This window comes from Wyeomyia smithii, chromosome 1 (assembly GCF_029784165.1).
Source record: "Wyeomyia smithii strain HCP4-BCI-WySm-NY-G18 chromosome 1, ASM2978416v1, whole genome shotgun sequence".
Taxonomy (NCBI): Eukaryota; Metazoa; Arthropoda; class Insecta; order Diptera; family Culicidae; genus Wyeomyia; species Wyeomyia smithii.
This window is the reverse complement of record NC_073694.1, coordinates 77,164,194-77,178,896: the sequence shown is the minus strand read 5'-3', so window position 1 is coordinate 77,178,896 and position 14,703 is coordinate 77,164,194. Positions and strand designations below refer to the sequence as shown.

Sequence of the window (14,703 nt, the reverse complement as noted above, 5' to 3'; positions counted from 1 at the left end):
GCGACAAAATTGTTGGAGTAGAGCTTACGCTCCGGGCTTGCCCAGAAATCCTCGATGGAATGCGACTTGGGGACGTTGGGTGGGTTCGCCAACTTGGGTACCACATCGATATTCAGCCGCTCCATCTCCTCCAACGATCGCTTCGAGAAGTGTGCCAACGCCAGATCCGGCCAAAACACCGCGTCGACGCAACTTCCAGCAGGCACCTTGTACTATAAAAATCCCCGTACACCAGTCCGGAGCGAAAGAGGAGTAGCTTTGACATCCCCTTCTCGCTGATTGTCAGTCACAGCAGCAGTTTCTAGGGGAACTTGATGTGTGAAATAAACTTCACCTTGGTGCTCACTTCCTTTGTGGGGGGGAAGTAAAAAACGCTTCTCGATACTTCCAAAGAAACATTTTTTGGCTAAATCAGCGCTTTTATAACTAATCTCATTCAGCTGACGGCTGAACATAGGTCGAATAATGTATATCTAAGTGTTAAGTCAGCTTTTAATCAGTCGGTTTTGGAGAACTAAATCAGCTACTTGTTACATTCGGCTTCTTAAATAGCCGAACAAAGGCTTAGTAAGAAATAACTCAGCCATTTGAACAAGTTTTATACATGCTGATCGATTCTGTAGAAGCAATTATTCATTCTTTGTACAGCTTGTAGAAAAACTCCTTTACAGCCAACTGTAGCTGGCTGATAGTCGAAATAAGCGCCTATGACAATTCTATGCCTAAAATTGTACATTCTGTCTTTCTGAAAAAGTGCTTTTTCAGCCTTATTACAGCTACGATAAATATAATTCAAAATATATATTCGTCTAAATTAGACATTTTTTTATTGTTTAGGCGATTCGAACACATCTAAATCTATCGATTTTTTGCACTTCTGAGTGTATTTTCTATCGTTATTTTTATATTATTGCTAGTGAAAATTACCTTTTTAGTATCAAATTCTCCAATTCCAATCAGAAAAAAATCTCGAATCTCGAACTCATGCTCATGAGGTTCCTGGTAGAACACGTTGCCGATTCGTCTATGTTGACATACATGCATACGTATCGATTTTCAAGTTTTACATTGGCTGTGAATATACGGAATTGTATCTAAACAAGCGTTTCAGCATTTGTATCCCTAATTGTAGAAATTGTAGAAATCATTGCTAGTTTATCCACTCCGTAAACAGAAACAAACAGTAGGGGTCTTCACATCGAGCTCGTATACGAATACCGAGCCGTAAACTGCGTATCTTCCATTACTCGTCAATGGAGGTGAGTATTTTTACGGCTGGGTATTTGTTTACGAGCTCGACATGAATCTCCCTAGTATGTTTGTTTGTTGGTATAATCACCGTTACTTCTTATGTATCAAATTAATTGATATTTTTTGGTTCACCGAAATATCAATTATTATGATACAAACACAGAAACAAACAGTGCAAACGAAAAATAATGATAGTTTTGCAAATGGTGAGTCGGCTGGATTTTGGACGAGTAGGTTGTCCTCAGCTGTCGCCAGACAAGTTTTACTTGCGTTCCCTAATACCTGTACATTGCACACGGGACCTGCAACCTGTACATTGCACACGGGAATGTCAAGTAAAAAAAATAAAGTAGTGTTACTAACTGAAAATCGTTTTTTTTTTACTTTTTTAAATAGTATCAATGAGAATGACTGGTATATTCACGACATGATTGTGATTACTTCCCCAAACTTTGATATTAAGAATTTGTGGTTTAACAGGTAACTTCGAAAGCCATGAGTCGCTCCTGCAATGAAGACTAAATTTGTCCAAGCCAACTTTTATACGTGACCCCTGAGAGTTATACTTTAGGTGGACGTGTCGCTGTGCACTCGAGCCAATAAAACAATAACAACAAATCGTTTACGTTTGTTTTCCATCGAGTCGGCTTGCACTGGAAAAGAAAGGTAGTGATTGGTTGTTTGGTTCGATTTAGAATGAGACTGAGAATTTCATGTGATGTTTTTTCAATCGTATAATAGTTAGCATCCAGGCCCGGATTTGAAGGGGGCAAATGCCTCGGGCCTCCCGATTCGGGGGCTTTCCTAGTACTGGGGCACACGTGAAGACAGAGTGAAGACCTTTTTCTCTATATGTTTTAAGAAAAGAGGGCCCCACAAAAATATTTTCTCGACTCAGTATTAGGGCCCGATGTATCGTTGTACTTATACATGCAAAATGCGCCAAAAAACAATATCGATAACGAATTCTCTCAACTAATCTGGTTGATCGAGACCGCTTTCAGCCCCAAGGCTAAGCGTGCAATATTTTTTTTATAACTGATTTCCCAATCGCCTGCCATAAGAATGAAAGAAACTGAGTTTTAACCTTTCGACAGTGGACAACTTTTGTTACGCTTTCGATGTTTTCGATTTTTCAATTTGCACCCCTATGTTACGTCAAAACAGCAAGGTGTTTACTAGTTAATGGATTTCTCAATGACCAATTAAGTTACTCACAAAACTTATTCGAATTCTTCGATAAGAGTTGTTTACTATTTTCAATAGAGCGAAATATGGTAATATAAGATATACTGCGTTTCGCCAATATCTGTTTATATATTTTCTAAAGATACTGTGCTAATAGGCCAAAGTAAGATTTCTTTAAATTACTGCTAAGGTTTAAATTCATTACTAGTTAAATTGTGACACTCAATTTGCTAGTAAGACTGAATTCAATTTAATTTACCTTCATTATTTATTCAGCACTTGCAAGAAAATAAATATACGTATGCGTTTTTATCAGTCCTTGCATCGCTGTTATTAAGTTATTACAATGTTATTTGATTTAATATCTATTGTGGGGATAATTTATTCAAAACTTCTAACCGCTCCACCCCAATGAAAAAGTAGCTATGATTTACTAATGCACGATGTTTATCTCTCTCCTTTTTTAAACATAATAAACTAACTATACAAAATTAAAATTTGAAAATCCTAATACCAGCTACAAAAAATCAGCAACCTACTTATTCTATTCGCGCTTTTCTTCGACTCGTTAATGATTTAGGAGCACACTAAACGGGTATAAGTCTGAATATTTGTATTTAAATATTGGCTATTTTATCATATATCTATACATATTTTCAGACAGGTATAACGAGTGTCATAAAAGAGCAATAATATTAGTGGTAAAACAACTAGGTAGCCCTGCTTGCGCTAGTGTTCAATGTTCGCAACCTGGCGATTAGTCGAGGCAAACGAGATATGAGCAACAAAATGCGAGATTTCACATATTCACGCAAATGAGACTGAAAATGAAAGCTTTCAGTTGGCGACTTTGCAATCAAGATGCCATCCACGTGATTTTAACAGATTGACCACTGGATGGTCCAATGCTCAGTAACGTATGATTTAACAGTGCATTTTAGAACACATTGCGCCAATTTTTATATAGTAAGATTGTAACGAAACTGTCACTGTTTGTTGTTTTTAGAAAAATTATGCGATGCCCAATTAAGTGATGTTTTCCAGGAGTTCGCTAACGCTTCGCTGAACTTTGATCTGAAATGTTCACGTGCTTCAGATTCTGGCCTATCGAGTACCTGTAAAATAATTTGTAAAATATCGTTAATCTCAAGTTCGATACAAAACCTGTTTACAAATGTACCAGAGTTTCACGCAAATAATTTAAATCCTTTTCGGACGATAGTTCTGGTAGCCCAGTAGAGATCATCATGGCAAAAAGTGATAAAATTAAGCATCCGTGCTTTCTTAAAATTAAAAATGCCTGTAGAAAACAAAATAAACAATATATTATTATTCACCACTGTTATATTTTCGATTCGCTTACTTCTTCGCAAAGATGCTGGAACTGTCTGAATTCTTGCGCTTCTCGATCGGTACGGCCCTTGTTGATTACATACACAAAATCGTGTGTCAGTACGAATGGTACTCGTTCTCGGCGAAAACCAAACTTCTCCTTGAAATGACCTAGGATGTGTCCAAAGTCAATATGAAACAACTGACCAGTCTTTTTCACCATAATGTTATCTGAATGCCGATCAGCCACCCCAAGCACATACGTTGCAACACAATATCCAGCACAACTTAGTGTAAATTCTTGAACCGCTTTTGCTTGCATTTCTTCAGTTGTATTATGTTCCTTTAGCCACGCTAGTAGAGATCCTTTTTTGAAGGGAGATGTAGCTGAGAACATACCTTTTTCTTTCTGAATATTTGCAATGGTTTCAGCATTTAGCACTACTTCGATAATTCCTAATCGTCGATCTGTGCTTATGCAACTATATGGATTCATACGAAAATCGTACCCATGACTTTTCCAAATTCGATCCATAATTCGCAACATCTGCAACGTAAGCATATCTTGACGAAGATCATCACCGTTTTTGAAAATCATATTTATATCATCTCCGTTGATATCAAAGTTTTGGTATACAATCCATAAAGGTCGCATTTTCGAATCCATCACCTTACACTTTTCAGATCGTACAGCTTTGCACCGAAAACTTGGATTCAGTGGACTTATAACATCGGACAATGCTTCAGCAACCGACCTTTCTTGTAAGTATTCTATCAATAGCGATTTTCCCTTCTCTTTACTACCTTTTTTTACCAGCTCTGAGCTTTGTTGCAGTTTCCGCAGGCATTGCATTTGTTTCAGCAGAATCGCTACATGTTCTTGACTACCTTTCAAGTATGCCTCTAAGATTAATCCAAAACGAACTTGAACAGAAGGAACCTGAATCTCCGACCGCAAATGCCAAAAGAAAAAATGTCCGATGTGTTGATTGTTACGGGACCGCGATAATAGAAAGTCAACTAGATCACAATATAGATAAGACTCGTGCTTCATCGCTTGCACCAATTGCAACAGATAAAGCAGTAATTCACTGTCTTGTATCGTGCGCAGACATTTAACGGCATAACGTCGGACATACTGATCAGCGTACGCATAATCTAGCAATTCGAGCGCCCGTTCCACGGGTAGTAAGGGCCACTCTTGTAAAAGCGACGTAATTTCGGCTACCTGAAACGATAAAATCATGATTATACATTAAAATGCAGAAGACGTATCGTTTATATTTTGTTTGAAAAAAAAAAAGTGGGATGCAGTCGTACCCGAGATCATAATTAAATTTTACGAAAAAATAAAACCTACCTCATTTCGATTATTCCATTCAACACAGTACAATAAACATGGTAATCCATCTGGCTCAAGCATCATACACTCTCGTCGTTTCGCCCAAATTGCATTACGATCCTGTTCATGAATATCGTTGAGCCGCTCGTTGTGCATGTACTGCATAAGAATTTCTTTGATTGGCCGTACCTCCTCGGCACTATCACGATTTAGATTCCTGTTTATTCGTCTCATCTTGGTCGCGTGATCAAGAAGTTGATCTTCCGAGGGATATACTATGATTTTGTTTTCCTCGTTATAGTTGTGAAAACTTAGAATGATGGAGGAACATTCATCTCGTCGCGGGTTAGGTTCTACCGTACCAAGAGGATGAAGGACGTCTTCTGATTGTAAATCTTCTGCGTACGTCCATGTGTAGAGTGTGACTGCTCCCGCTTTCAACTGATGTTTGTAGTCGTATAGCATTGTGTTAATCCAAGCAATAGGGTTCATGAAACCGTCTTTCGTTCGGCGCGGTCGAACACCAATTCCTTTCGCGGTTCGTACATTCTCATAAATCACTAGGCACAACCTTGCCATTCGTGGAACATTTTTCACCTTCATAGCGAACACAATAGTTTCCTCCCAAACAGCTTTACCGTTGTTTAAAGAAACTAGTTTTGTTTTCATAGGCTTGCATAGCGATTTTCCACCATGGAACAATCCCAACTGAATTCCTACTTCTACATTTCGATTCACGTCGCAATTAAGATCTGCTATACCATGAACTGTACACTGAAACTCTTCTTCAATATCCCAACTAGTGATATACTTAACTTTTCTTAGTGTATGCGATGGATGCTTACTACCGGTACTGTTAGATCTTTGTGTAATGTCTTCAGGAATTTCGTAGATGTTGTCTTTGAATACTTCCACATTTCGTAGTAATTTTGGCACGAATGTAGGTGTTTCTTCGCGTGAGAGTGAATCCTGCACATATTGGAAATTTATAATCGGGTGATCACCAAACATGTACTCTTCTCTACCGCAGACTTTGAGAATGAAATCAGAACTGTTTTCGTTCCGCGTGTTGGCGGATATTTGTTTTTTCTCGAGAATTCGTTTTATCACTTCATCAGGTGTTGCTTTGCACGGAATTTTGACGGTAACCTGCGATAGATTAAAGAATAATTTAAAAAGTATAGTATTTGTGGTGAAGTATACCTAACCTACCTGCATATCAGCGCTCTTTGCCACAACACAAAAATCCCCATTCGTTATCCGCTTTTTCACTACTTCTGGGATATGCGCGCTGTTGACTAGTTTTGGAGGATATTGATAAGCTATACGTTCCATTCGATTCATGAGCGCCCGCTTGTTGGCGACCTCCTCTCCGATACAACTCATTTTCGTTCGAAAGTCATTCACTTCTGGGTTCTTTAGCGTCTTTTCCGAAAGTGTTTTACCCAGTAGTGTTGTAATGTTGTTTATCAGCTTGTTATTCACAGAAACTTGTTTTTCTACAAAACGAAATATGCCGAACACCGGCTGTACGTCAATCAATCGTTTAGTTTCATCGTTCAGTTCGTAGCTGTTGTCATTATTTGTGCTGCTTAAGGTGCTGAAGAAGTACATTGACTTATCACCGAGGTGACAGTACAATGGGTAACGTTCTGCTTCTTCCCACACATCCTACAATAAATAGAAGTAAAAGTATGCTTTTAGAGTGTTTTGTAACTATATGAATAAATGTTATAAATTGGTTGTTATCAAAAACATGGCGGTATGTAAAAAGTGGGAAGGCTGTAAAGATAACCCAAACGCTGCTATCGTCCCATGAATCAACGTATTCATGAACAAAGTTGCATAGTAAAGATTTGGGCTGACGAAACCAATCCAAAAAGATAGTCCGATTACTTTGCATAAACCTCTGAATCACAGGTGACAAACAATAAATTCGGAACAATTGTATTGAGAAACTGAATGATTCATGAAGGGTTCATTCAGTTTGGGGTTGACTATCGGTTCCATTCATATTCCACAGGGGACTTATTCAATGTCTTGCCAACTTTTGATATTTGCTGCGGAGGTATAATAATGGACATAAAGATAACTATGACATATTAGTCTGGAACAAGTTAAGAGACCTTCGGCTTACTAGTACCCATAGCCGTACTACATATTAAAAATTCCTTTTTCATTGTTGTCACATTGGCAAAATATATTTTAATTTTTTTTTTTCGTTAGATAAAAAATCTCAATAACGAATCAACCGCACCATTTTTCAACATATTATATTCTGTTTTTGAATGCAATTTTAGCCCTCTCGATGATTCAATATAAAAAACTAATATCATAAAATATTTCTATTGAAGACAAACAATTGTGCACAGAGGAATTAAAAAAAGAAATCTGCCATTTTGCTGGGAATTATCATTACAACGGCATGACAAGTAGCAACATTATGATCAGCTGCGAGTATATTTTTAATTTGCCTCCAAACTGGATGTATGGATAAGCTATTTTCATTTTACGATGACTAGTCATTCTCCCTTTCGCAGAATAGTTTATGTACATCATCAGTGGTCGGTTGTTGATCAAATCATAAACGATGCATTGATTGTTAGCGAGTGGTGAACAGTATTTGGATGGCAGCGGAATTCTGAGAACAAAGGCCGTGTTATTTTGTGTATGAAAAGTTTATCTAGAAACCAGTTTAAAAAGTATGGACGAGGCACATTTCGACTTCCAATGAAAACCTATAAAAATTTGTTTACTTTCGATGTTTCTAGTATAGAAGATTCTCGGTTTACGCGAATATCTGAGGAAATAAATTAAACCGTTTCGCTAACCAATTAGCTTGAAATGAAACATAACTTCGAATAAACCAAAATTGGTAAATTTGCAATAAAATTAATAAAGTTAAAAAGTTATGAGAATATTTATACAATTGTGTACAAGTGCAACGAAAAATAGAAGGTATCAGTGGCGTCGGGTCCAACTGTGCAACACGTGCACTACACAGGTACTCTATTCCTTAATATCCGGGCATATGCAATTATCGAAATATAATAACCTATAAAAACAAGTAAGCATTTTTGCGAAACCTCTCAATTTGAAGCATTAAACACTTTGGTTTGAATATCTTCTTTCATTTAAGGAAAAAGATCTTAAATCAGATTATCATGATTGCAAGAAATTCCCGATTGTCAAAAATGGTAACTAGGTTGTGTTCTATCGACGGTTGAACCTTAAAATTGGAAGTAATAGCGCATATTACTTTTTCCGAATTTGCTCGGGACATTCTACACAAACAGTTGATTAGTTACATAAAATGCAACTTTTGCCTTTATACGGGTTAAATATAATTTTTGCGATATTCTCCAATTGGCAAATATTCCATTAAGCCGTCAATAATCGTGTTAGCTATCTCGTGCATTCCTTATGTTTGTCTATCTATCTTCTTAAAATATGATATAAGCACCGTTTTTATTCAACGCATAACAACCTATTAGGAGAACAACAACAAACAAAACAGCACTTTGCGTACATTTTTTTTCTCGTTGTTCAATTCATCGGAAAAAGTCCTGGGAAGTTAAGGGTGAACATAAAACTACTTAACCTAAAAGTAAAAATATTTTGATTGAATTGATTATTTAGGGAACAAAACTTGTGAGATGGATTTGCGTTTTTTTCTCAAATTAAAGATAATGTTCTTTTACGTTCAGGAAAAATACTGCGATTTACCTGTATTTCGTTCATCACGCGTTGCATAGATTCAAAACTTTTCGAAAGTGAATTCACAACTTTTTCAGCATTTTGATTTGCTAGTCCATCAAAGTTGCATCTCTCTGGTCATCTGCCAACATCTTCAACTTGTTTGCATCCAACGCTCAAAATGGTCAAGCTGATAAAAAAATTATATTGGGGACTAACATTTCAAAATAAGTGATTTCGAAACTTAAAAAATAACCTGGGAATCAGAAAAAAAATCTTAAATCATTGTTTTTCAAATTAAAAGTCTTTTACTGCACGACCATGTCTTGCAGAAACGGTTGAAAAGGAAACAAATTCGTGTTCAAATAATCAACGTTGTAACATTTGGCAACTTAGAATTCAAAAAATAAGCTTTCTGAGATCTTTAATCAATTTTTTAAATAGAACTATTATCTACAGCATTGCCGGAAACATCACACCAATCAAGCTAATTATTTTGGCTTATAGAATATTTAAAGTATTTTTGTTTATTGGCCACAACCAGCAGTCAGCTGTTTAGTGCACGGGACGATTGCAGGGCTAGCGCTACAATCCTGCAGACACTAACAGTCTTTCTCGAGCCGAGACACGAACCTACGACGACTGACTAGTTAGGCCAGCATCGTACCCTAAGATCAGTTGCAAAACAAAAAGCATGTAAAAAGTCGTATGCAACAACAAATAAAATAAATAAACGATTATACTGTTTTTTAAGAACATTTCTGATTGTATTTACATCAAAAATAGTTTTTTTACAGTCAAATTGTGTGATTTACAGAAAAATACGAATTTAAAAAATGTACAAAAATTAGTTTTTCAAAAAATTCCAAAATAATGTTTGCTCTATTTTGTGGCAAGTTTGTAATGTTTTTTCAATTACTTGCTCCGCATAGCAAGTTCGTCCCTAATTCAAAATCCCACCAGCATTGAGTTTCTAAGCGGAAATAGTAGCTAGTTTCGCTAGAGTTCGCCAAATATTCCTTCAAAAAGACTAGCTGAAATAAAAATCTATTTGAAAAACTGGAGAATCAGAACTGTGTGCCACTTATTTTATCCTCAATTTGTTTAATCAAATAACTAGTAATAACTAGTGATGTTAGTAAGATTGTACAGTGAAACTTATTTTGTATTGCTCTTAGAAAATGAAAGTTTCTATTGTACATATGAGAATTTATGATTGATTCTCTCACTAAAAATGTTTTCTCGATATACTTGCAACTTCCATTCCCAGACTCCGGACCGATTTTCTACCCCGGTTTTAATTCGCTTTACCATCTTGAGAAGTCCCACAGAGGCCATTCAATTTTTTTAGATAACAACAGATTTCAACGTTTTATGCTATTCTAAGACATTTGGTGTCAACATTTATTTAATGCGAAAAGCAGGATAAAAGTAGTCAGCTGGTCAGCGGGTCAAAAAAAGTAAGTTTAGTGACTTTTTGGTTAAAAAATTGACTGCTAAAGAAAAATGTGACTTTTAAGGGACCAACTTGCAGTCCTGCACATAGGGAAAAGTAGGTAAAGACGGACACTGCGGGTAAGATGGATACTTTTAATATTTCACAAACTAGAATGTATTATGATAGTTGAGTGATGCGAATACCTTCTTCATGTGTTAATGCTTTTGAGTTGCATTATCGGTTTTCAGCAAGCAAACTGTCAAATTTGTAAGTAAAACAAAGGATATTCTCGTAAACGCGCAATTTGATGTAATTTTCATTCCACGGAAAATAGAGAAAAACTCGTGAAACTTACGTGTTTTCATTTGTTCACAATAGTAAAGTGATTAATTAGTCTTTCCTCGGTTTTCTAGTGAAAATCCAGCAGATTTTCGATGTTCCGATGAAGAGCTACGATCGTTTGAAAAATTTACAATCAGGTCGGGCAAGACCTGATTGTTGACCTGACAAGGTAGGGAAAGATGGACACACGGATTTTCCAAGAATTTTCACATGTAGCATCTGTTGTGTACTACAGATGTTCACAAAGTACACCCGCGAGAGAAACCAGCAGATATTAATCACTTAGCAGTTAGAACAGGCCATATAGGCGGAGAATTTTCGCCTTCATCGAAACCCATCCTCTCAAACTGTTCACGTGATGTATAGATGGACTCTAATAACGTAGAGTAATGTATGGCCATCACTTAACACATAAATCAAAAGAATACTTAACGTACTACATCTTTTTTGTGAGTGTCCACCTTTACCTTCGTAGTGTCCATCTTACCCACCCCAAGTGTCCGTCTTTCCCGACCATGTCAAAAAACAGCAATTTGTATTCTTATTTTTGAAGACCCAAAACACAAAACTTGGAGGAAGTTCACTAATACCAAAAATGATTATGAAAACAAATGACCTTAAGTTTCGATTTGTATGACTACTGCGATCTAAATAGCAATACCTGAGTAATTATTTAGATTAAACCTTAGGGTGTCCGTCTTTACCTACTTTCCCCTACAACTTCTCCATCATTTGTTATTGCATCATACACAATACTTTGAAAAAATCTTGGTAGCAAAATCCCGATTCAATAAAAAAAAACCCGACTTTTTCCCGCATTTTTCATACAAATGACACACTGATTCCTGCATAATTCCAAAATGAAACAAATGGAACCAAATTTGGTGTGGAAGTTTTTGGGAGCACAAATTATTTCTGTGGTAGTTTGACACCCTTCCCTCCTCTGGAAGGAAATTATCAAGTTAATGTAACCAAATTTGGCATGTAAAAGTTTTAGGAACAAGAAAATTTTTTATGGTGGTTCGAAATCCTTCCCTCTTCTGGAAGGGAGGGCTCCTATACAAATCAAACACTAATTTCTGCATTACTCGGGAACTCATGAAGCAAATGGATCCAAATTTCTATGATGGTTTGACACTCTTCCATAGTTTGAAGAAGAGGGAGGGGGGGTTCCATGCTCCATGCAAAGAAAAAAAAATCAACCAATTTGGCGGAAAACAGTGTCAAATGTCATCCAATATGAATATTTCCGCTCCTTCTAGAATTACACCCAGAGGTCAGAAATTGACTTCGAATGCCGTTTTAAAATCCAATATGACGACTTCCTGTTTCTGGAAAACAGCCGAAAGTGACACCAAATATGGGTATTTCTTTTTTTTATTCTCGTTTTCGTCGGCCTAGATCCGCCACTGTTGTTGTGCCAATCACCGACGCCCAGGGAGGCGACTACATCCAGGACCCTAACTCACGACCCATTAATTAACGGATCGGCGCCAACGGCTCTACTTCCTCATGCGGTGGAAGGCGTGATCCCAGAGATTTTTCGCCTCAGAAAATCTCCCGGTGTCGGCTAGGATTGAATCTAGACCATTTGGGTTGCTTGTGAGTGGATCACGCCACCCCACAACCATCGACACCTATGTCGGCGTTGGGATTCGAACCCAGGCGACGAGCGTGGTTGGCGGAGACGTTACCAACCACGCTAGGCCCCCGCTCTATATGGGTATTTCCGTAATCGTGAAAATGTACAGAAGTCAGCAATTGACTTTCAGACACCATTTTAAATTCTAAGGTGGCGACTCCCGCTTCCTGAAAAACAGCAAAAAATGGCCGAATACCACCCAATATGGTTTTTTCCAGAATAAGGATTATGTACAGAGACCAGAAATTGACTTTACACTAGAGATGGTCGGGTTTGATGTTTTTCAAACCCGTACCCGACCCGAACCCGAATTTTTTTTTCGGTCAAAACCCGAGCCCGACCCGAACCCGAAACTTTTTTATTCGTTCAAACCCGAACCCGACCCGAACCCGAAAATTTTATTTCATTGAAACCCGAACCCGACCCGAACCGAAAAATTGTGAAACCCGAACCCGACCCGAACCCGAGATTTCATAGATTTTATAGTCGGGTTTCGGGTTTGCATACCCAATCCCGACCTGAACCCGACATTTTCAAACCCGAACCCGACCCGAACCCGAAAATATTTTTTCCACAAAACCCGAACCCGACCCGTACCCGACATTTTCAAAAATTTCCAAACCCGAACCCGACCCGAACCCGTCGGGTACGGGTCGGGTTTCGGGTTTGAAAACCCGAAACCCGACCATCTCTACTCCACACACCATTCCGAAATCCAAAATGACGACTTCCGGTTTCTGTAAAACAGCCGAATTGGGATGATGCCAAGAGTCAATTCTGGACACCACTTTGAATTCAAAGATGACGACTTCCGGCTCCTGGGAAATAGCCCAAAATGACTGGATACCACCCAATATGTATATTTCCGGAATGAGAAAATACCCGAATACCACCTATGTATGGTACAGAAGTAGGAAAGGCGAAGATGTTATCATTCCGATGAAACCAATCATTGCAAACAATTTGTCTTTTGAGTTTGAACGTATTCAATAACTGATTCGTCATGCATTTGCAGATTATAAACGAATCGCAAGGTCAATCTTAGGATGTATGGAGGAATAATTGAAAATGTTTGAAATTAAATGGGCGGGACGAAGTTTGCAGGTAGCACATTATAAATCACTTGTACACCAGCGCCGCATGGTGATCTTATTGCTACAACAAAAAGTTATTTTGGAAGCTATACAAGGCTGGCTTTGCTAGTAGCGCTATCTGGTTACGTATCACTGGTACTATAAAACTGTATACATGTTTGGAACTCAGTTTCGACATCTGTCTGCGGTAATGTCCTGACATGGTAAATTGTGCAATATGCTTCCCATTCCCAAGCAATCTTCGTTCTTCGTTATAAGTTTAATAGCACATGACTGACAGAAACGTAATGTGTATGTCATCGAACACAAAAAAAATGAATAATGAAATAATGCGTTTACTCCAGATATTGAATGACTGTTAGTTACATCCGAAAAAGGTTTATTTATTTATTCATTTACTATTGGTCAGTATTGCGAATTAGTAAAAATTGCACAATGAGAATGTGATGCTAGTCCCAAGCACCATTTACTTGGTTCATTATGCAATTTGTTGGTCCGACCAATCACGGAGTGCAAGTACGGGCAGCTTACCTATGCTATGCTATGATCTCATGTCGAATTCGTTTTCGCGGTGTAGCTACACTTTGCAGCTTGAAATAAAACATTTTCTGTGTAGTTGCATTGGTATGCGTAATAATAGGGATAGCTGTCAATTTGTTTTGTTTTGGTGATTATCGTCATCGGCATTTTATCTCGTTTCCATTTCATATGTCCATCTCGCAATAGTGCTGAAAAAAAATTACCTGACACTTTACCACGTGGAACGAGGAACAAAACAAACCAGTTTTGACACATACGCGTGAATATGTTCGTAACTCCCAACAGTACACTCTGCTTTTTTCAGGTGTAGTCCGGGGCAGAAAAAGTGTAGTCAGAGTCCGAAAAAGTGTGGTCCGGAAAGTGAAATAAAATATTAACGGTGTCAAAAGTGTAGTCCGAGTGCAGCTACACCGCGAATACGAAAACGATATCAGTTGACAATTGTCGCACGCCGGACTGCCGAAACAGCAGAAAGGCTGAAAATTTATCTTTTGCGGAATATGTCCAGTAGGTGTGGCAAAAGTTGGTAGGAACCATAATTTTCTTAGAATTTTGTACAGAGTGGTACGTCTGTTTGCCTGTACTAAAGCCATCAGTTATACCGTCTGTGTTTTTATAAGCGAAGTTAGTACGTTATAATAGAACAGTATAGATAACTTCTCTAATACAACCTTCCAGGACATCTCTATAACCAGACCTTTTCCAGGACATCTTTATAACCAGAAGCGTAAAAATTGAAGGCTGCTAGAACAAGTGCTGGTACTATACGAAGTATTATATAACTTCATGAAAGCAAGCCAACTTGTTAGACTGAAGCTGCAAAATACATCTCGAGTAC

General features: G+C 37.8%; 1 protein-coding gene across 2 annotated transcripts in view; it reads right to left on the bottom strand.

Annotated features, from left to right (window-relative positions):
- Positions 1-2,474: 2,474 nt before the first annotated feature.
- LOC129733928 (phosphatidylinositol 4,5-bisphosphate 3-kinase catalytic subunit beta isoform) overlaps positions 2,475-14,703 on the bottom strand; it is a 40,026-nt gene continuing 27,797 nt past the window's right edge. For both annotated transcript variants that reach the window (XM_055695554.1, XM_055695555.1), the window contains exons 3-7: positions 6,326-6,784; positions 5,132-6,262; positions 3,803-4,999; positions 3,620-3,739; positions 2,475-3,554 (exon numbers count right to left, since the gene is read on the bottom strand). In XM_055695554.1, coding sequence (XP_055551529.1) covers positions 3,426-3,554; positions 3,620-3,739; positions 3,803-4,999; positions 5,132-6,262; positions 6,326-6,784 — 3,036 coding nt within the window. In that variant the 3' untranslated portion in view covers positions 2,475-3,425. The remainder of the gene's footprint in view (positions 3,555-3,619; positions 3,740-3,802; positions 5,000-5,131; positions 6,263-6,325; positions 6,785-14,703) is intronic.